Source organism: Achroia grisella, unplaced genomic scaffold, assembly GCF_030625045.1.
Source record: "Achroia grisella isolate CSIRO2021 unplaced genomic scaffold, CSIRO_AGI_Agris_v1 utg478, whole genome shotgun sequence".
NCBI classification, from domain to species: Eukaryota; Metazoa; Arthropoda; class Insecta; order Lepidoptera; family Pyralidae; genus Achroia; species Achroia grisella.
In genome coordinates, this window is record NW_026712882.1 from 1,698,921 (window position 1) to 1,720,291 (window position 21,371).

The following is a 21,371-nucleotide window of genomic DNA, read 5'->3' on the forward strand; positions in this document are numbered from 1 at the left end:
TATATTTTTCTTTCTCCGTAATAAGACGGTTGTGTTTGTTATTTTGGGCTTTTGCGATTAAAGAAAAGTAACACAGTAGAATTAAGATATTATTACATAGACTTCTAATCCCATTTCATGTTGATAAATAATAATAACATCTATTTATTTTCTTTGAAACAACAATGGGTGTCTTCTTAAAATGATTTCATAAAATCGTTAACATATTTTTTGGTAAAAGGCAAGCAATATGCCGAAAATACCTTACAAAACAGATAAATCGAAGGACGACGACGAGGATTATGAGATTGTTTCCTTTGAAGATTTTTGTGACAAATCGCCCAATTCTAAAACCGACTTGTTAACTTTGAACGATAACATAAATTATCGGCTTTGTTATGAAAATGATAAAGCAGAAAAATATCGTGATAATGAAGGGGAATCGTCGAGCAGAGACTTGGAACGTCAGACAGAGAGAGAGACATCCCTGAACGGTCCCAAGAATGCCCCATTCAAACGGAGACTGTCAAACTCATTTGCTCCATTTGGGAGGTTCAATGGAAAGTCCACCCGTGGTCCGCTCTTTAGTGGCGTAATACCAAAGCCCAGGAATGAAGGGGAATCAACCTCCAGGGAACATAGGTAAGAATTTAATATAATTTCTTACTATTGCTTCTTTAATTATTTTATTGTATCTGTTAATCAGTTCTAAAGTAGTGCATATAGTATTTTGGTGGTGATGCAAATAAATATCTCATTCAAAAGAAACATCATATAAACATAGAATTTATTTTCTATGTTTATATCCTTGTAAATGATGGTAATATATTTTCTTTTTTTGTTTTGATCGAACCTGAGCTCGCTCTCTATACAAGTATATCAGGGTATGTTAAGTAGCTCCGTAACCATAATCATAACTGAATCCGAAATAAAAGTTTCGGATAATATTGGATAGGGGCGGAGGCTAATTGAGATATGTTATGTAACCATTTTATTAGCAATTTGTAATTGACTTTTGAAATTAATATCCATAACCGGATACGGATATGAAATAATTTCATATCCGTATCCGGTATAATAATCATTCCTATTACCGAAACCTATCCGTATCTGAAATTTCATATCCATAACATCCTTAAAGTATACCTATATATGTATCAAAGTTCATATTTGTAAATTTGCCCATACTCAGGTACCAGCGGTTTTCTGAGAGCCGCAACATATTCCAGCGTGCCTGGGACAATTTCCCTGGCATGTCAGGTGTGCTTGGCGTCGCGCTGCTGTGCATTCTCTGTGTGGGTGCTTGGTGGGCGGCAACTGGTGCAATGGGTGGAGCCTGGGGAGAGGAGCATTACAGGTAACCTGTGGACTAAACGTTCATGTATTCACAGTGTGGGTGCCAAGGCCATTATGTGATAGAGAAAGAAACTCCAAGTAGTTCCTGAGACTTGACTCAGGTGTAGATTTATGGGACCCTTTACTGACATATGTCGACACTCACCATCTCCCCTCATGTTTCTCTCCCTGACCAGCTAAATCTGATAGAGCCTGCTACTGCAGCTTTAGTTACCCATTGTAGTATAAAACACACTGTTTACAGGAATTGAAACTGTACATTTTTAACCGATTGAATGGCCAATCCACTGCAAAACAAAGAAGACTTTCATGTATATTTATTTATTATGTCGGTACTTTAACAGAAATTAAAAAGGTAGTCTATTAAAATATTCACTGCATGACTTATGTATGATCATAATTATATGTACATATAAAAAATATGTAGAAACTGATAATGTATGAGTCAAACTCACTCATTGCTTCAAACAGTTATTTTAAACTACATAGTTTGTATTTTAATGATATAATAGTTATCACATTAATCATATGGTTGAGTAAAACAGAGTGATAGGTATACCTATATAGGTATTAGCTGACCCGTGCAACTTCCTCTGCATTACACTTACTTGACATTGAACATTATATTTCGCCCAATTCACATATCTTTTTAAATTATAGCCTATATGTTATTCTGATATATAAGTTATATTACTGTACAGTTCCATCAAAATCTGTTCAGTAGTTTTTGTGTGAAAGAGTAACAAACATCCATCCATACTCACAAACTTTCACATTTGTAATATTAATAAGATACTCTCACTTGTGATGATACAGAGGTTACCAATAGACTGGTTATATTGTGTTGCATTTTTCCATGTCTTATGGAATTAATCTTCTGTAGAATTTTTTATTCAAATGTAATCAAGCTGTTCCCTCACATGATGAAAGTGGCAACCGGTGCCTAACTCATGAAGAGCACTAAACGGTCTCATTCTAATGTGACGCAATGATACCATTCATGCATTGCTATTCCAGGGGACTAAGGTATTATACCTCTTATCCTGTAATTTCACCACCTGAACTCACACCTCAATCAATAAAAAAAAGACAAATGTACTAGTTGGGTTTCTTGCTAGTTCTTCTTAACTAAATCTAATTGTATCCTTCCAAAATTGACACTAAGGATTGCGACGTGCAGAAGACACCGAAAAAAAATTAAAAGTAATGAAATTTTTTGTGTTTGAGTTTCGAATTTGAACCAGTAAACAGAGTTACTCACACATATGATTTACTTCAGTCTACAGTGAAATTTACTATTGTGTTAATGAGTTTCTACACAGAATATATGTGTGTAAAGAAATATTCTATAAGGAAATTATTAACACAATGCAATTGAATGTAAATTGATTGTTATAATAATAGATGTAACATGTCTGTTTATGTATACAAACGATCTATTGCAGAAAGTTGTGGGAGCGTGCACACCCCGACAATATAAAGAAACCACCGACACCACTTACATACGAAAAGGTATATAATTATGTAAATTTTTCCTTTTATTGTTTGTTATTAACATCATCATTGTATACATATAATAAATAATAAAATCTCAGGACAATTCAAACAGCGCCATCTAGGTCCAAGTTAAGCTAGCTAACGCTTGTGTTATGGGTACTAGATAAGTGATACAAATACATAGATATAGTTTTGTTTTCATAATACATAAGTATTATACATAGAAAACACCCAGATCGATACCAACAATCTTACTCATGAATATAAATGTTTGTGCCGTGCGAAACGAATCCGCGACCATCGGAAGTAAGGCTATAATATATAAGTATGATTACTAAAAATCATGCCTTACCACGTTATATTTTTATTGAGTTCACGATATATCGACAGTGTCTCAACCGCCATGATCACGGGTAATCTGAAAAGCAGCGGGTAGATGGTAAACAAAATCTTTTATGGGCAGACATATGCGTCTATCTTCACACATCTTCCTTTGTTGCCACTATTGTAACTCGCTCGATATTCATCTCGGCAAACTATACTCACAATATTTGCACGTACGCTTAATACACTTTCTGGTCGCGTTTTTTTGTTTTTGTTTGATTAAACTAATCACTGTAGTCCAGACATTAGAGACTCTACGACCGTCATCCCGATTGAAATTTAATATTTCTGTATTTCGATGGCCTGTAAGCATTCTTGGGATATAATGTCGTTCTGATGTTAATACTTTCGGTTGGTGTAGTTCATCACCATTTTAGTCTGTAACTGCCTTACTTACAATCATTGATGATTTTATTCCAGCTACGTACAAACATTTGCATTATTGAGTATGATTGTATGTACAAAGAACTGTACTTAATTCAGTAGCATAGTACTCATAATATAGACTCTTTCTAGTTTTAGTTTAGGACTAGTTAGCGCTGTGTGAGTTCCTCTGTTAATATTATTACCTTCAACAGATACTACCAGAGCACCGGTACCACGATCACAATAACCTAAGTACAAAGAATAAAGGTAACGCCACAGAACCTACAAGGCGAAGAGACTACAATAAGAAGAGTTACATGGACCGCACCCCTGAAATATTGAAGGAAATGTGCGAGAAGGTAACCGACAGCATGAGATTCGACTGCTTCCCACAAGGCACTGCTAACGAGAAGGACTGCGTTCACAGAGGTTGGTTGTGTCAAGTTAACAAATGTAAAGCTACAATTAAATTATTCAGAAGAGCGACATTTAAAAGTTTCCTGCTAATTCTTCTCGTCATCAAGAAAAATTAGCAAGAACCTTGCGTGTAATACCTCATTCGGAAAGCTGTCTCATCAGAAAGCTTTCCGAATGAGCAGTAGATTAAAAAAAAAGTGATGACTATTCAAAAGCGCTTCAATGTATGTTTATTTGAATAAATGATTTTCTCTTATATTCTATTCTAACATACATATAAATATTTTTTATTAACGGAATAAAAAATCGTAAAAAAGTTGATTGGGGGCGCTACTAGTCTACTATACTAGACTACTATCCTTACTAATATTATAAATGGGAAAGTAACTGTCTGTCTGTCGCGCTTTTACGCTAAAACTACTAAACCGATTTATATAAATTGTGTAAATGAAATGTGGTACACAGATAGTCTAGACCCTGAGAAAGGAACTAGGCTATTTAATACGAAAAAAGGGCTGTAAGGGGTTCTTTTTAAAGGTAAATGCATGGAACTTATTTTTTATGCTGTTCAATATAAATAAATATGAAATTCAAAATTTGTATGGAAATGAAATTGTAAAATAAAATGTCATTTTTGAACTAGAAAGATTATTAAATATTTTGTGCTATCCAAGATACGAATTCCACGCATATGAATTAGCGGGCGTAGCTAGTAATCAATAAAATGACTTTACAATTATAGGCTGCTGCTGGAATCCTGTGACAATAGAGCAGCACGACGGCATCCCATACTGTTTCTACCCGCCTCAGTACGACACGTTCCGGTTCCTCAATATGACAGAGGACAAACATTCCACCACGGTATACTACGAGAAGGCCCGCCCATCCGGCTATCCGGGTGATTTCGAAATTGCCCGGATTGACATCAAATATTTGTCGGATGACGTGGTAAAAATTAAGGTAAGCGATCATATATTCTTTGATGCATGTATGTTATTGGGTATTATGTATGTTATTGGGTATTATGTATGTTATATATTTACACATGTCTTTACACAAAAAAGGTATCTATGTATTTCTTATTGCGAACGTACTGGCCATATAGTTTTATATTTCGGATTTACATTGTATTTTCTATTAAGAATTTTATTATATTTTTGTTATACCGAACAATTTAGTGTCTAAAAAAGAATTGTGACAGACAACAACATTTCTATCCATCTAGTCCCTATATTACAAGCTCTGCTTAACTTAGGAGTAGTTGACGCTATGTGAGTTATCGGTACTAGACAATTGATACAAATACATAGATTTTTTTTGTTAATCATCATCATCGCAGCCCGGAAGACGTCCACTGCTGGACATAGGCTTCCCCAAAGATCTCCACGACGATCGGTCCTGCGGTGCTTGCATCCAATGCCTTCAAGCGATCTTGACCAGATCGTCGGTCCACCTTACACGCTGCGTCTTCCGGTCCGTGGTCGCCACTCTAGGACTTTACTGCCCCAACGGCCATCTGTCCTACGAGCTATGTGCCCTGCCCATTGCCACTTCAGAGTCGCAATTCTTCGGGCTATGTCGGTCACTCTGGTTCTTTTGCGGATCTCCTCATTTCTGATTCGATCACGCAGAGTAACTCCGAGCATAGCCCTCTCCATTGCCCTCTGAGTGACTAATTTGTTAATACATATATATTATTCATAGAAAACACTGAGACCAAACAATCATACAAACAATGATACTCATGAATACAAATGTTTGTACCGTGCGAGGGATCGAAGTTGCGACCGTCGGAAGTGAGGTGGTGTGCATTATACAAAATATAAATAATAACTTGCACGCCATTGCTATTGCAATCATATGATCTTATCCTTTAATTGTCATCTTTAAGGCTGTTTTTTTGAGAAAATGAAGTTATTATTACTAAACTGGTAGATCGTGAAGGCTCTCAAATTATAATTAAGTATATTATTTGCAGATTTACGATGCAGAGCACACCAGATACGAACCTCCGTATCCTGAAATCGCTATGGTGCCAAAACCATTGTCAGACATGAAGCTGAGAGTGAAAATACCCGAAGATGGCTCCGGTATTGGATTTAAAGTTATAAGGAACAGCGACAATGTCGTTATGTAAGTAATGTTTAAAAAGATTAGGTTTAAGTTGATGCATGTGTATTTGTATATTTGGAAGAAGAAGAAGAAGAATAATAATAATAGAGAGTTGAGACGATAGAGAGAAGAATAATAATAACAATAGAGTTGAGACAATAGAGAGAAGAATAATAATAATAATGACCATACGTAAGTCATGTAGTGAATATTTTAATAGACGAACTTTTTATTTTTGTTAAAGTACCTGTTGCAGGTTAAATGAAACTATGTTGTTAGTTGAGACGAAATATATTACAAATGATAATTGACTGACAATATATAGATAAAAATATTGATCTTATATACTAAATGAGAATAAGAAAGTGTAAGGTGGGGTGACGCAGTTTAGACACGGCAGTGCTTAGTAGACAATATTGGATTTGTCTTACTCACACAGTTCACAGTGTTTAAATACCAGTGTGATGAATCGTAGTAATCGAAAAAAAATCCCTAAAATTCGACATACCTGGAAATGATATACCTCTATTGTGTTTATAGTCACCCAGTACAGGTCAATAGATATGAAATTGGATTTTTAGGGTGGCAATTACTTTTGGCTAGGGCTGTAGACATTTGTTTCTGATGGATGATGATAGAATGGTGCTCTCGTCTACGCTTGTGGTACACTGGCGGGGGACTAGTAATGGATCACCAGGTTATGATGTCAGGTCAATTAGTCCACTGTGATTAGCTTTGATGGTTTCCAGGAGGGTGCACATGAACTTCTACTTAACATAATACTAGTAATAGGATCACTAGTCCCTATTATTAATAACACTCTCCCCTTATTTATATTTCCTTATTATTTCATATGTATGTTAGTCTATAAGATATTAATACGTTTGTGGCCCGGGCCCGGCCCCCACCAACCAATTGTTATATTTTTCCTTTTTATGTTGTAAACCTGAAATTTATTTTTTTCTAATTGTATAGCTTAAATAAATTTATACTTAATAATATTATAAAAGCGAAAGTTTGTAAGTATGGATGTTGGTTATTATTTACGTGAAAGAATACTGAACAGATTTTGATGAAACTTTACAGTAATATAGCTTATGCATCAGAATAACACACAATATTTTTCATTGAAATTTAATGCAGGTGAAATCGCGGGCACTTCTAGTACACAATAATAGTACAGACAAAGATTGTTACTCATTATGTGATGCACCAAAAATTTCTTTGTCATTTTAATTGCATAAAATGTGTATTTCAGATTCGACACAGAAGACGTGGGTGGTCTGATCCTCTCGGATATGATGCTGCAGCTGTCTGCCGTGCTGCCGACTAATCATATATACGGGCTGGGTGAGAGGCGGGCCAGGTTTATGGTGGATATGAATTGGAACACATTCGCGTTGTACAATCGTGATAGGAAACCTGTTGAGAACGTAAGTTATACCACAGTAATAATAATAAGTTTATTGTGCAAAAAACAGTTACAAAATGGACTTAACTAAGGTTCTATATCTACTATATATACATATATCTTCACTTTTTAAATTATACTAATTTAAAATTTTTATGAGAAAGAACGTACATGTAATTAATAAAAATATATAATATTGCAGGCTAACTTATATGGCACTCATCCATTTTACATGGGAATAGAACCTGGTGGGAATACACACGGAGTGTTCCTACTCAACTCTAACGCTATGGGTGTGTAGTTTACTTATTGTTTTCTTTATATTTACGGAGGGTACATTTTTTTTATTGTTAATACTACCATTGTAATTCCACTGACGTATCTCAACATTAAAATAAATATATAGCTTACAAAATAACTTAGCGACAGAAATAGATGAGACAGAGGTACATAGATCTCTTTCAGAGATAAGCCCACCCTTGCTCACATTTTTATTTATAAATATGTTGTTTCTTACTATATATAAGTGCAATAAAGAATATATAGATTGACATAGACAACTTTGTATAAAGTCTACCAATAAAACATACTCCTTTTTTAGTGTCTTAATTATATGAACAAGATATCTATATAAATATAATATAATAAGGTGTTTGTATGTCTATGTATGTTGTTGAGGTTTAGTTTGTTACCTTCTATAATCTAAGGGATTAATAACTAATATCTAACGATTTTTAATGAAGTTTTACCTGTTATATTATATGACGAGTAGGCACATAAACTATTTTTTATCTCAAAAATAGATATAAACGTGGGGACAACCTGTAATGACTCGTGGCCATAAGTATATGATATGTGGCCCGTGGAATATCTACTCCTTATCCCCGCTGCACGCTTTCGTCTGCGGGCAGCGGACGAATCATATACGGCTTCGGCTGCCGGGCGGCACTCCAACCTCTTCCGGATACTCCCGAATGTCTTGTGTGCATCCTCGTGTCATCCTAACAGCGAACAGTTTGTTCTAAAAATATTTTTTAAAATGCGTGGAGTAAAGCGAGGATGGTATCGACAGACGTGGTGGTGCAGCCGGCGCCCGGCATCACGTTCCGTGCGACGGGCGGCGTCCTCGAGGTGGTGGTGCTGGGCGGCCCCGCGCCCGCCGCCGTGCTGCGACACTACACCGCCGCGCTGGGCCGCCCCGCGCTGCCGCCCTACTGGGCGCTAGGATTCCACCTCTGCAGGTTATCATTCCACTTATGTACTACTAATACTAACTATAACTATAATACTAACAACCGAAATAACTATACTAATTCAAAAATCGGCCTCGGTAGTCTAGTGGTTTAGCACACCGTTTTACTTCCGATGGCCGCGGGTTCGATTCCTTGCACCGTTCAAACATTACAAATGTTTGTACAGTGCAAGTTCATACTTATGATCGTATTGATCTGATGTTTTCTATGTATGTGTTTACAAAAAAAATCTATGTATTTATATCGGTTTTCTAGTACATATAATACAAGCTCTGCTTGTCTGCTAAGTCACCTATACATAAAATATAAATTAGAAATTAACTAAACAAGTTCCATTCGCAGTTAACGATTTTCATCATTTCATAATAGAATCAAATCAATCAATACTGTAGGTATAGAAAGTACATCCTTGCAAGCATCGATGATAACATTCAGTCATGGTCAGTGACCAATCATTGTATAATGAAGTCGTTTCTCACATTTTTTGTCGGTTCGTGACAGTGTTTTCGATGTGACTTACCCCGGTCCCGATTCCCATAACCCAATTTATTTTCCTTTATCGAACTGTTTTATTCACAAAAATAACAGACGAAAAGGTAATATTTCGTTGCCTTTTAACTTTTCGTGCGTAATTTTCTACATACGTGTACATTTTCATGCGTCTTTTGCGTAATTTAACAAGGATACAAAGAAAACGTTTATTTGTACTCAAATTATTATTATGATATATGTAATATAATCTTTGTACATTACATTCATATGTATTATACAAAGAAAACGATTGAAGTTACGCTGCCTTTTTGATCCAAAGAAAGGGTTGCGTAGTAACGTAATGGTGAATAAATATTTGTGAAGTTACGCAATAAAAATTTAATCATAATTACTAGCAAAAAAGGTTTTTGAAGGTTACATAGACGGATATTTAAATGGGCTCTCTCTGTTTTTTTTTGTCTGTTTGTCCAAATTGTGTTTTATTTTATGGATACTGTACAGCTACTTTAGTTTATACACTTTGGATACATAATCCAGTTTTAAATATACAAAACATATTCTACATAATAAATAAGAGTACCCCACAGTACTGTTTTAGATAAAATATATCATACGTCCGTCTTAGTGATAGAGTCTATTTTCACGTCAAATTTAATAGAATCATTTTAGTAGAAGGGTAACAAACTTACAAGTTAAATACACATAGGAATAATCGAATTTATAACATTAAAATATTTGGAAGAATAGTATTAGAAATAATACTTTTTATACATATTATTTTTGCAATACACAACTATTGAATGTCTATGGAGGACATGATTTTATCAAAGGCTAAAATCAAAGAACCCACTGTTTCCAGTTTATTGACTGTAACAACTGTGTTATTGTTTAATAAGAGGGACGGCTACTGCAATAAAAATGAGTTTGTAGTATAAAATAATGAACCGTTTGTGGAATATAGACATGACTCATTCTTATCATTATAATGTAATTAATTAATATACTTTGGTATACTGTTACCATCAATCGGTTTATTTTACTAATGAAAGCGGTCTATGTACCCCTGAAGATCACATGTGTCCTTATCATGGAATTCACTCCCAACTCTAGTAAAATCCCAAAATTATACAGTAATCATAACTCTTCATACTTTTTTCTTCTTCGTATAGTAAACTACCTAAATTACTATAAGAAGAAGAAGAAAATATGATGCATATACTACGTGAGATTTTCTACATATTGCAATGCTAAATTGAAGTTTTGAGCCCTTTCATTTTTCACGATGGTGGTTAGAACCCTTGATCATACGACAAAATTATACGAACAAACAAAACTACGCCTAACCCCAATCACCGCTACGAACATCTCCTTATTTGACTTACAATAATTTAGTTAGTTCCAAGTTCGACTGTGTTCCCATGCTCCCATTACCCGTCCGTAACAACAGACCGATGCATTGGAATTGGCCAGAAAATCACGATAAGTATCTCTTCGTTGTCACGATCCAATTCAGACCGAAGCGCTCTTGGTCGAGATTTGAGTGAGAGGACGTGACCTTTGCCCCAACTTGAGCCAACTTCAAGTGTGAACCGTCATATTTGACCAGCGGGTGGCGTAAGTTGACCGAGGAACAAATTTCGTTAAGTACTTAGTATAACAGAAAAATGTCCGAATGCTTTCGGATATCAGACGTCGATCAAACGCCGCGCCACATACAAATCTATCTGATTTGATTTGACCCTGAGAGTTGGTATTAGTCATTGCTTTTGTGATGTGATGTTTGTAGAGATGTAAAAAATGTGTGAGTATAAATAAAAAGTTGAACATTGCCTGCGATGGACGTCTGTTTTGATTGATTGAAGGAAAACACAAAAAAGAATCCATTAGTCGTTGAACAAATCACTGAATAAATACTATCAAATTTTGTGTGCTTCTAAGTTCATAATTTCTTTGTATATTGTTGTAATATACGGACCTATATGGTGTAGTTTTAAGTCAATAGAAATGTATCTAAATTTAAATACAAATATCACCTAAGTGTATAAACATACAACTAACTAATATTATGTTATCTGTGCTAAAACTAACTAAACTAAACTAACATATAACTGTACAAGGTAATAAAATGTCTGATTGCTTAGAAACTAATACAAATTATAAAATGCTAATAATACAACAATAACCAATCTATGTTACGTTGAGTAGGAGATTTTGATGTAGTCAAAATAATATCTTCTACTATATACATATTTATTAAATAAACTAATAAAAAAACTATTTTCACAGTAATTAAAAAACATATTGACAATATAAATTAAAAAAAAAACAAAACTGTGGGACTAGATGGCGCTATGTTAATTGTCCAGTGTTATTTATTTATTTCATAATCCGGCCTGCTGTTTTGTATGGATCAGAGTGCTGGCCCATAAAGGCGACGGATGAAAGACGACTGCATGCAACTGAATTGTAAATCTTGAGATATATGTATGGTATGACAAGAAAGGTCAAGATAATAAATACATTAGAGGGAGTATGAAAGTAGCGCCGGTGTCAAAAAGGTTGAAGATTAATCATCCATCATGTGTATAGGCATATAATGCCTAGGAATGAAGATAATATTTTAAAGAAAGTATTATATATGAATGTGGATGGTTCTAAGGGCAGAGGAACGAGTAAAAAGAGATGGATGGATTGTGTGAAAGATGCTGTAAAAAGAAAGGATACATAACGAGATCATATATATATATATAATAAAATAAACAACAGGGATAAATGGAAGAGAAAAACTTTTGCACCGACCCCGGGGGATAAGGATGATATTGTTTTAAATTTCTCCACTCATTTGGAATTCATACTCATCACAAGAAGAAAAGAAAGAAACTTGCGTGTTGCTTTTTAAAATGAATTGTTCAGAATTACATTTTTAAGAATTTTGGGTAATTTTACTATTTTGAGGTGGAAGATGTAACAACGTCGTTATTCTATTTCAGGTTCAATTATTTGACATTAAACGCAACACGTGATGTATGGAAGAAAAATCGTGATGCAGGCATACCTTTCGTAAGTATAAATAACTTAGCTAATATATAAGATTTATAAAACTTTTTTTAAGTAGCTGGAATTGCTGCAAACAAGCTGGCGGCTCACCTGATAGTGAGTGCTAAACGTCGCCTTGTGATATTCATGAACAATACATGAATATCATGAACAGCATCACGAACTTTCATCCTTATGTGATAAAGTTTCTAAACTGTAAAATAGTTGTAAGAAAGCTGTTGTTAGCTGCCTCTACACGACGCGTTTTTATCAATTTAACGCGGAAAAGCCAACACAATCGTTTGTGATAGCATGTATTTCACTTTTTTTTAAAGTTATTTATTTTTATTACTATTATTATTCAGGATAAATAACTCTATATTTTTGCTCCACAGTCAGATGTCGGTAATTTTACAATGATAATGAATTATTAAAAAAGAAGTTTAAGTACGCGCGTTTGAACGACGCGGGAGGGCGCGAGATTGCGGCGCGCGATGTCGTACTCGTTCTCTATGTCTACATTTGCGTGCTCATTCTTTCACGCGTGAAAGAGCATGCGTGTAAAGACGCAGTTATTCCAAATAAATAGTTGTCAACAGGATGTGCAATGGAACGACATCGACTATATGAAAGACCGTAATGACTTCACATATGATGAGGAACGTTTCGCTGGCCTGCCAGAGTTCGTCGACGAGCTACACAAGGAAGGAATGCACTATGTCATGATCATAGGTAGGTTTAATGTATCAATATTAAATATCACCCCTCGGATGGCACCAAGGGGAAAAGGGATTGTTACTAATGTGAAGTAATTACTCTATTGCTAGCAATGTACCAAGTCAGGTTGACCTCCACGCGGTTCCCACTGGAAACCATCGTGATAAATTCCTGGTGAATTTGTCACTGTGGGCTAGACCTGACCTCATGCTCATCCTATTATCCTACACTGGTGTCCCGCCAGCGTAAACCGTTGGTGCAGGCTGGTGCACCATTTCATTATTATCCATAAAAAAAAATGCCATCCTACTGCACTAACTTAATCTATAATGTCTTCACAGTCTAAATTATTTTCACTCCGAATTTAATAAAAATCTGTACAGCCACTTAGTGATTAAAAGGTAACAAAAAGGCAGACAGAGAGCCACACTGTCATTTATAATATGAAGTATAGGTATATTTTTTCGATTAAGTTTCATTAATTATTTAAACAACATAACATATCGTTACGCCTGTTATTGCCGATGGTGTTGTTAGAGACATTATAATTTATTTATTTCTCCTCACAAACATGGATGGCAGCAATACATTACGTATTTTTTATGGTTCCATGCGTAAATTTATTATTATAATCGGTCTTGGTTTTCTAGCGGTTTAGCACAGCACTTTACTTCCGGTGATCGCGGGTTCGATTCCTCTCATGGCGCAAACATTTGAATACAAATGTTTGCGCCATGCGAGGAATCGAAGTATAATTGTTTGTTTTATGTATATAAGTAAAAAAAAAATTTGGTGTGAAGGGGTTGTTAGTGATGTGGACTAATGGTTGCTAGAAATTTACCATGTTATGTTATGAATTTGCCACATGTGCTAATTGACCTGACCTCATGCTCATTTTATCATCCTCCACCCGGATGCCCGGACAGTGGAGGATGATAAAATGTGCCCGGACAGCGTAAACCGTTAGCGCAGGCAAGGGCATCGTTCCGTCATCATCTATTGTATTAAAAAACTGTCTTATTTATCATTGAAAAGAAAAGAAAGAAAGGAAATAGTTTAGAAAATAGTTTGGTACATCACAATAATAAAAATAATTTTTAAATTTCAAATTATTGGGATCGTTGGGATATTTTGTTTCAGATCCGGGCATCAGTGCTTCTCAGAAGCCCGGAACGTATCCACCTTACGACCGTGGGATGGAGATGGACGTGTTCATCAAAAACAACACTAACCAGCCTTTAATGGGAAAGGTATTATTTATTTAACAAAAGCTGCTGAAACACATAACAAACTTTTTTTTAATAAAATTTAGTAGTTTTTCATTGAATTTTGTTAGGTCTGCGAATATCTATTTTTCATACTCCTCACTGATAAGGGTGACCCACCACTAAATTTTTTTTTTATTTTATCGCGTCGGCTAATATTTACCTAAAAAGCACCACGCTTGCTTATCCAATAGACTGTCAGTTTTCATTTAGATATTTCATTGCCATTCCAATTAGATGAACAAAGGTAGTTGTTACATAAAAAAATACACGGTGGGTAAAACGGGTAAAACTAATGAATAAGTGGGTAATATTGATTACTGCAATGGTTTTCATTATAGGTGTGGAATGAAGGACTTACTGTATACCCAGACTTTACTCATCCAAACTCGACCGCGTATTGGGTTGAAATGTTGACGGCGTACCACAAGAAAGTCAAATACGACGGCGTCTGGATAGTAAGTAATCTTGAGTTAGAAGTAGAAATAATTTAATAAGAATTCAGTTAGAAAGAGAAATAATTTTTATTCAAATAAACTTAGTATAAGTACTTTTGTCTAATTATAATTTTATACTCTACCTGTGTGTACATCAGAATTCATTTGAAATCGTTGAGTAGGTTTTTGCAATACAAATTGCCAGGTAGCAAAGCAATCGGAGTATACTTTATAGTCTGTTTTTTAATCAGAAACTAAATTGACAGGGTAAATGTCAAATTTTCAAATAATATTACTAGTGACAGTGATACCAGCTACATCTACCACATACGACTGAGATTAAAATCTGTCTTTAATGACTGATAGTAATTAATATAATAATTAATAATAATTTCTTAGGATATGAACGAGCCGTCGAACTTCGTGGACGGGACCGCAGTGGGCGAGTGCGGGCCCGTCGTGCTGCCGTACAAGCCGCACACGGACGCACTCGCCACGCACTCGCTGTGTGCGGACGCCAAGCAACACGCGGGCCTGCACCGCGACCTGCACAATCTGTACGGGCTGCTCGAGGCCAGGGCCACCGACTAGTGAGTCTGACGCGCACTAATTATACAATAGAAAATTATTTATTCAAATATTCTTATATATAAATTCTCGTGTCAGAATGTTACTTACCATACTCCTCCCGAACGGCTTTGATCGATTTTTATGAAATTTTATATGTATATTCAGTAGGTCTGAGAATCGGCTACTGTCTATTTTTTATACCCCTAAGTGGTAAGGGACGGATATCCCTTACCACTTAGGGGTATAAAAAATAGACATATAAATATATTTTTAGACCCCTAAATATATTTTTTATTTTTTCGACATAATATTTTATTATTATAATGGTCTATCTAGTATATAGTCATCATCTGCTTCTTCCTTATCCCATTTATTTGGGGTCAGCATAATATATTTTTCTCTTCCATTCATCCCTGTTCGCAGTCATCTCGTTATTTACTCCCTTTCTCACCAAATCATCTTTCACACAGTCCATCCATCTCTTTTTCGGTCTTCCTCTACCCTTATAACCATCCACATTCATATGTAACACCGTTCTTAGGATATGATCTTCATTCCTACGCATTACATATCCATACTACGATAGACTTTAGATTACTCTTTAATTTCTCCCACATCGGAGTCACTTTCATACTTCCTCTGATGTATTCATTCTTTATCTTGTCTATCCTTGTCACACCACACAAAATGGTAGTCACCGATCACTATTTGGTTTATATAGAATTTATAAATTACAAGTGGTAATGTTGCAGCGCCCTGAGCGAGATCCGCGGCAAGCGTCCGTTCATAATATCTCGGTCGTCGTTCGCTGCACTCGGCCACCACGCAGGACACTGGAGCGGAGACATCTCCAGCGCGTGGCACGACATGCGCATGACCGTACCCGGTACGTATATATGGTTTTTTTTTTAATCATGTAACCAAAATACATTTCGTAAATACTTAGTACTTATATATTGATTATTTGATGTTTATACTCATACTAGCTACGCGCCCCGACTTCGCCCGGGTGTCCATGTATTATATATATAAACCTTCCTCTTGAATCACTTTATCTACTAAAAAAACCACTTTCTAAATCCGTTGCGTAGTTTTAAAGATTTTAGTATACATAGTGACGGACAGACAGCGAGAGCGACTTTGTTTTATACTATGTAATAATAATAGTTATGTGGATGAAGAAACGATTATACTGAAAAACAATAATATGTGTTTAAAAAAACTCCAAGTATGTTTAATACGATTGTATATGATTATACTATACTACTACCACTATACTAATGATTGATGATGATGATTATTCATCTATGTATTCAGTATAAGACACATTTATATAGTATATTTATTTATTTATATATACAGTACAATCTGTTTATTTATAATATCCGTTTAATACATATCTAAAAAACATAAAAAAAGGAAAGTATTCTGGGACACTTAGTACCAGTGGAATATCAACGGAGAATATCTCCACTCTCCGTAATCACAGCCTGTCTTTTTCTCTCACAACGCGATATATCGTCTACCCCCTCCACCTGACGGTAACGCTTTTGCGTGATAGAAAAATTCTAATACATGGTAAATAGGTAATATAACGTCGTATAATCAGCGCGCGTCACTGATTATTGTCAACTTTATATCTTCTTGAAAATTTAATTATATATACGCTCGCTATGGAATGTTATTTTATTTAGAAAAATCATAAATACAATCTTGGGACGCTGTATATGTAATATTGTAGAGTTGCTGAACTTCGCGATATTCGGGGTGCCGTTGATGGGCGCTGACATCTGCGGGTTCTCCGGAGACGCCACCCCGGAGCTGTGTCGCCGCTGGATGCAGCTCGGAGCGTTCTACCCGTTCTCCAGGAACCACAACTCAGACACCTCCAAGGTAACCAAACTGCACATACATATATAAGCTTCAGAATTAAGCCCACAATAATAATAATAACTCTAGAAAAATTCATAAAGCGCCATCTAGTCCCAAACTAAGCAGAGTTATGCGTACTAGGCAACAGATAGAAATACGGTTTTGTTGCGGTTTAGCACGCCGCTTTACTCTCGATGGCCGCGGGCTAGATTCCTTGATTGAAACATATCGGTTCAAACATTTGTATTCATAAGTATGATTGTTTAGATCGGTTGGGGTATTTTCTATGTACATTATGTACGTATTTCTAAATAGAGATATGTAAGTATTTGTAAAGTTATTTAGTTCCCATATCACAAGCTTTCCTTAGTTTGAGACTAGATGATGTTGTGTACTTCACACAGCGTCATCGTCCAGGATTACTACTATTATTTCGTTGCACTGATAGTTATGGTGTGTTACTACCGTCAGCCTCAAGACCCGGTGAGCATGGGCCCCGCGGTGGTGGAGGCGAGTGTGAGGTCCCTGCGCCTGCGGTACCGCCTGCTGCCGGTGTACTACACGCTGTTCTGGCGGGCGCACGTGTTCGGAGACAGCGTCGTGCGCCCCCTCTTCTTTGAGTTAGTAATATGTCTTTTTTTCATACTACGATGGTAGAAAACAAGCATACGGCCCATCTACTGGTAAACGGTTACCATAGCCTAGGCATGCCTGAAAGACGGGTGTCACGTATACGTTGCCGACCCTTAAGAAATTTTAATGTACCCTTATAGCTCCTTATGTTGACTACGGTGATATCCATATTAAAAACTTGTTTGCACATGTACTACACAATTCACAGATACAATTGTGCAACATAGATAGATAATTTGTATTAATTATAAAGTTATGGAGCAAGAACAGTAGAGCAAAATAACATTACACATACATTTTTACCTGCGTGAAAATGTATACGCACGTGTAAGAGCGTACGTGTAAAGGCAGCTATTTGCTGCTATCACTATCACTGAAACGATTTTGTACACAGAAAGTTTACTCGTGCCCGACTAACTTACAGATAGGATCTCTATTTCCTCACTGTGTTCACGCACAACGGCCCGAATGAGAGGCCAATTGCGGAAAATGGAGTCCAACCTACACATCCTCACTGTGTTACCGTAAGTTTAGGAAATTGTTATCGTACACTTTCGCAGGACGCCAGAAAACGAGGCGGTGTATAATATAGACGATCAGTTCATGGTGGGCCCGTACGTGATGGTGTGCCCCATCCTGCGGGAAGGCGCCACTTATGCAACGCCGTACTTCCCGGGCGGACAGCTGTGGTACAACATCCTCGACGGCGCCTTCCTGGCCAAGAACACGACCAGAAACATTACTGAAGATCAGACTGTCGCTGTCAAGGTATATATGAGCATTATAAAAACACTATTATATTTTATCGAATTAAGACGAATAAGAAAACTTTTATTACGGAAACTTAAGTAATATTTTATTCACACTAGGCTAGGTGTGTCGTGGAAGCCAAAGCAAGTAAACTTAACATAGATACAGTGATCAGATGTATATATATTTGTTTTGTGTCACAGTGTGCGTGTGTGCGTGTTTGCATGCGTGCGCGCTTGAGTGCGTGCGTGCGTTATTATGTGGAAGTCGACGTGACTTTTTATTGATCGGAATAATGAATAATCTTTCTAATATATTATACATATTAATTTTATCCAAATTGGTTAAGTTATTAAGTCCCGAAGCGGTAATAAATATCTTGCTTATCCATCACAAATAAGGATTAAGATGCATATTTAATTAATTTTTTTTAATGTAGAATACTGTACCCTCTTTGACTTTTATAATATTAGTAGGATATAACATATATAATTTTGTATACAGGGTGGTGCTATATTGCCGCTACAAGAACCGCCCGTACACGGCCCCGTGAGTACGTCCAACACTCGCAGCTCTCCGATGCAGCTGATCGTAATACCGAGCGATGTGAACAAGGCCTTCGGGGAGCTGTACTGGGACGACGGCGACAGGCTCAGTACGTATTATGTATAAACTCATGTATTTCGTTAAACAGTACAATCAAATAGTGCTAGCTTAAATTACCAAAACAACTTTCTGTAAAGGCATATCCATGTAGGGTATACCTTTCACCTGTCTTTTATTATCGTGTGTATATGTCGACGAATCTAAACACTGACCCTCCGCCGGTGTGCCAGAGGGGTCCTTTTTAACACCTGTGTTGTGTGTGGGGGGGAAGGGATTGCTAGTAATGTGGCCTCATGACCCCATTACTAGCAATGTACCGTGTCAGGTTGACCTCTGCGCGATTCCCCCTGGAAACCATCGCAATAAATTCCTGGCGACTTTGTCACGATAGGCTAGATGGCCCATTGTGACAAATTCATAGATCAGTTGATCTAACCTCATGTTCATCTTATCATCCTCCACTGGTGCCCCGCCAGAGTAAACCGTTAGCGCAGGCGGGTGCACCATTCCATTATCATCCATAAAAAAAACCACCTGTGTTGTTATATACACTGTACACCCATGTGAAATAGACGAGAATCGCTATAGTTTGTTTTTTTTTGTCTTGAAGACAAATTTGACATTACCTATATTGCCCGCTTGTTGAATTTTTTAAATAGGTTTGTGCCGTTTTTATTAAATAACTGACCTTCGTATGGTGTCATATTTCATTAAAGATACACTTAGTTAAAATATTTAGCTTTTTGAAAAAAAAGTAGTTCGTAGTTTATTATCGTAAAAATTACTTTACCTACTTAAACCACAAAATTGTATTTTTGTGTCATATAATAATGGAATGTAATGGAAACACTAGTATCGTACGTAAAATTTGAAAATAAGTTTTGGAAACTTCGTATAAAGCTTTAAAAGTGATATTCTAATATAAAATATTATGATTAAACAAATCGGTATCGCAGGTACAGCACTACACCGCTACAGTTGGTAATATTATTTGAAAATTTGACATTTACACCAAATTATAATTTAGCCTCCGAGATTAAAAAAACAGACTATAGACAGACTATATACATTTTAATTTAATTTTTTCTTAATATTACAGATACATATGACGAAAAGAAGTACAGTCATATAGAGTTCTACCTAAATCGCACTAACCTGACCAGCGTCGTCAAATGGTGGGGCTACGGCGTCCCTCCCATAAACAATATCACGGTCTTCTCGCAGCCTGTAGTCACCAGCCTCACCTACGATGGTCATCCATGCGAGAAACCGCACTGTCAGTACGCCTACATACCAAAGACTAAGGTACTACACATCTATAACATCAACTTGTCTATGGACAAACCAATTAATATACAATGGTCTTATAAACAGATCAAACGGGTCGCTAATACGTTTACCCGATTATCTGGGTAAAGTAGTGTTAAATTTAGGAATAGACTATAAGGCTAATATTTAAATATCAAAAACAAAGATACGTGAATGTGTCCATAGACAAAACCATTAAAATACACTGCCGAAATATCGGGTACTCAATAAAAATAAGTAAAAAGTGGTGAAATCCCGTGATTTTAATACTTTTACTTAGAAATTATGACCGCGTCAGAATTAAACAAGTATATAATACACAATGGTCTTGTAAGAGACACGTATGTGGTAGATTTACCTGGTTATCTGTTAAATGTAGAGTAATTGATAGGGTCATTACATATAGCTAAAACCAGGGACATAAATATAGTCTAGTGGAAAAGCCATGAAAGTACAATGGTTTTTGAAATAACTGTACATTTACCCGATTTTCTGGGTAGGAACGTGTTAAAGAGGGTAACTTATAGGACTAATATATTTAGACACTCCAACCAAACGAATATATCGTTGGATAAATCAAAATGTACAATCATCTTATATGAGATACTTATGTGGTACATTTACCCATTAATTATATACGTAAAGTGCACTCAAATGCAAGCTTAATAAAAACAAAGACTCGTTAAATTGTCTATGGAAAAAGCTATTAAATAACACGAATAATTTTATGGTGAATACATATATTTACCTCTAAACAAGACAAAGTACATGTAATCTTTTAATGGGCAACTTATAGTCGTAAAATGTGTGCAAATGCAAGCTTACTAAAATAAAAAACACGTCAAGTTGTCTATGGGCAAATGCATTGATTGACAATATTTTTACACACACAGCCGTGTTAAGAATAGGG

The 21,371-nt window shown here is 36.0% G+C and overlaps 1 protein-coding gene across 1 annotated transcript; it reads left to right on the forward strand.

The window, feature by feature from the left end:
- The first annotated feature begins 18 nt into the window (after nt 1-18).
- On the forward strand, nt 19-20,912 carry LOC131845657 (lysosomal alpha-glucosidase-like). The gene is made up of 20 exons (XM_059194747.1): nt 19-621; nt 1,172-1,336; nt 2,781-2,847; nt 3,795-4,011; nt 4,742-4,959; nt 5,978-6,132; nt 7,370-7,544; nt 7,725-7,815; nt 8,595-8,763; nt 12,258-12,327; nt 12,903-13,035; nt 14,161-14,270; nt 14,627-14,743; nt 15,122-15,312; nt 16,045-16,178; nt 17,034-17,185; nt 17,636-17,784; nt 18,358-18,565; nt 19,052-19,202; nt 20,253-20,912. The coding sequence occupies exons 1-20, from the start codon at nt 230-232 to the stop codon at nt 20,567-20,569; spliced, it is 3,381 nt and encodes a 1,126-aa protein (XP_059050730.1). The 5' UTR covers nt 19-229; the 3' UTR covers nt 20,570-20,912.
- Nucleotides 20,913-21,371: the final 459 nt, after the last annotated feature.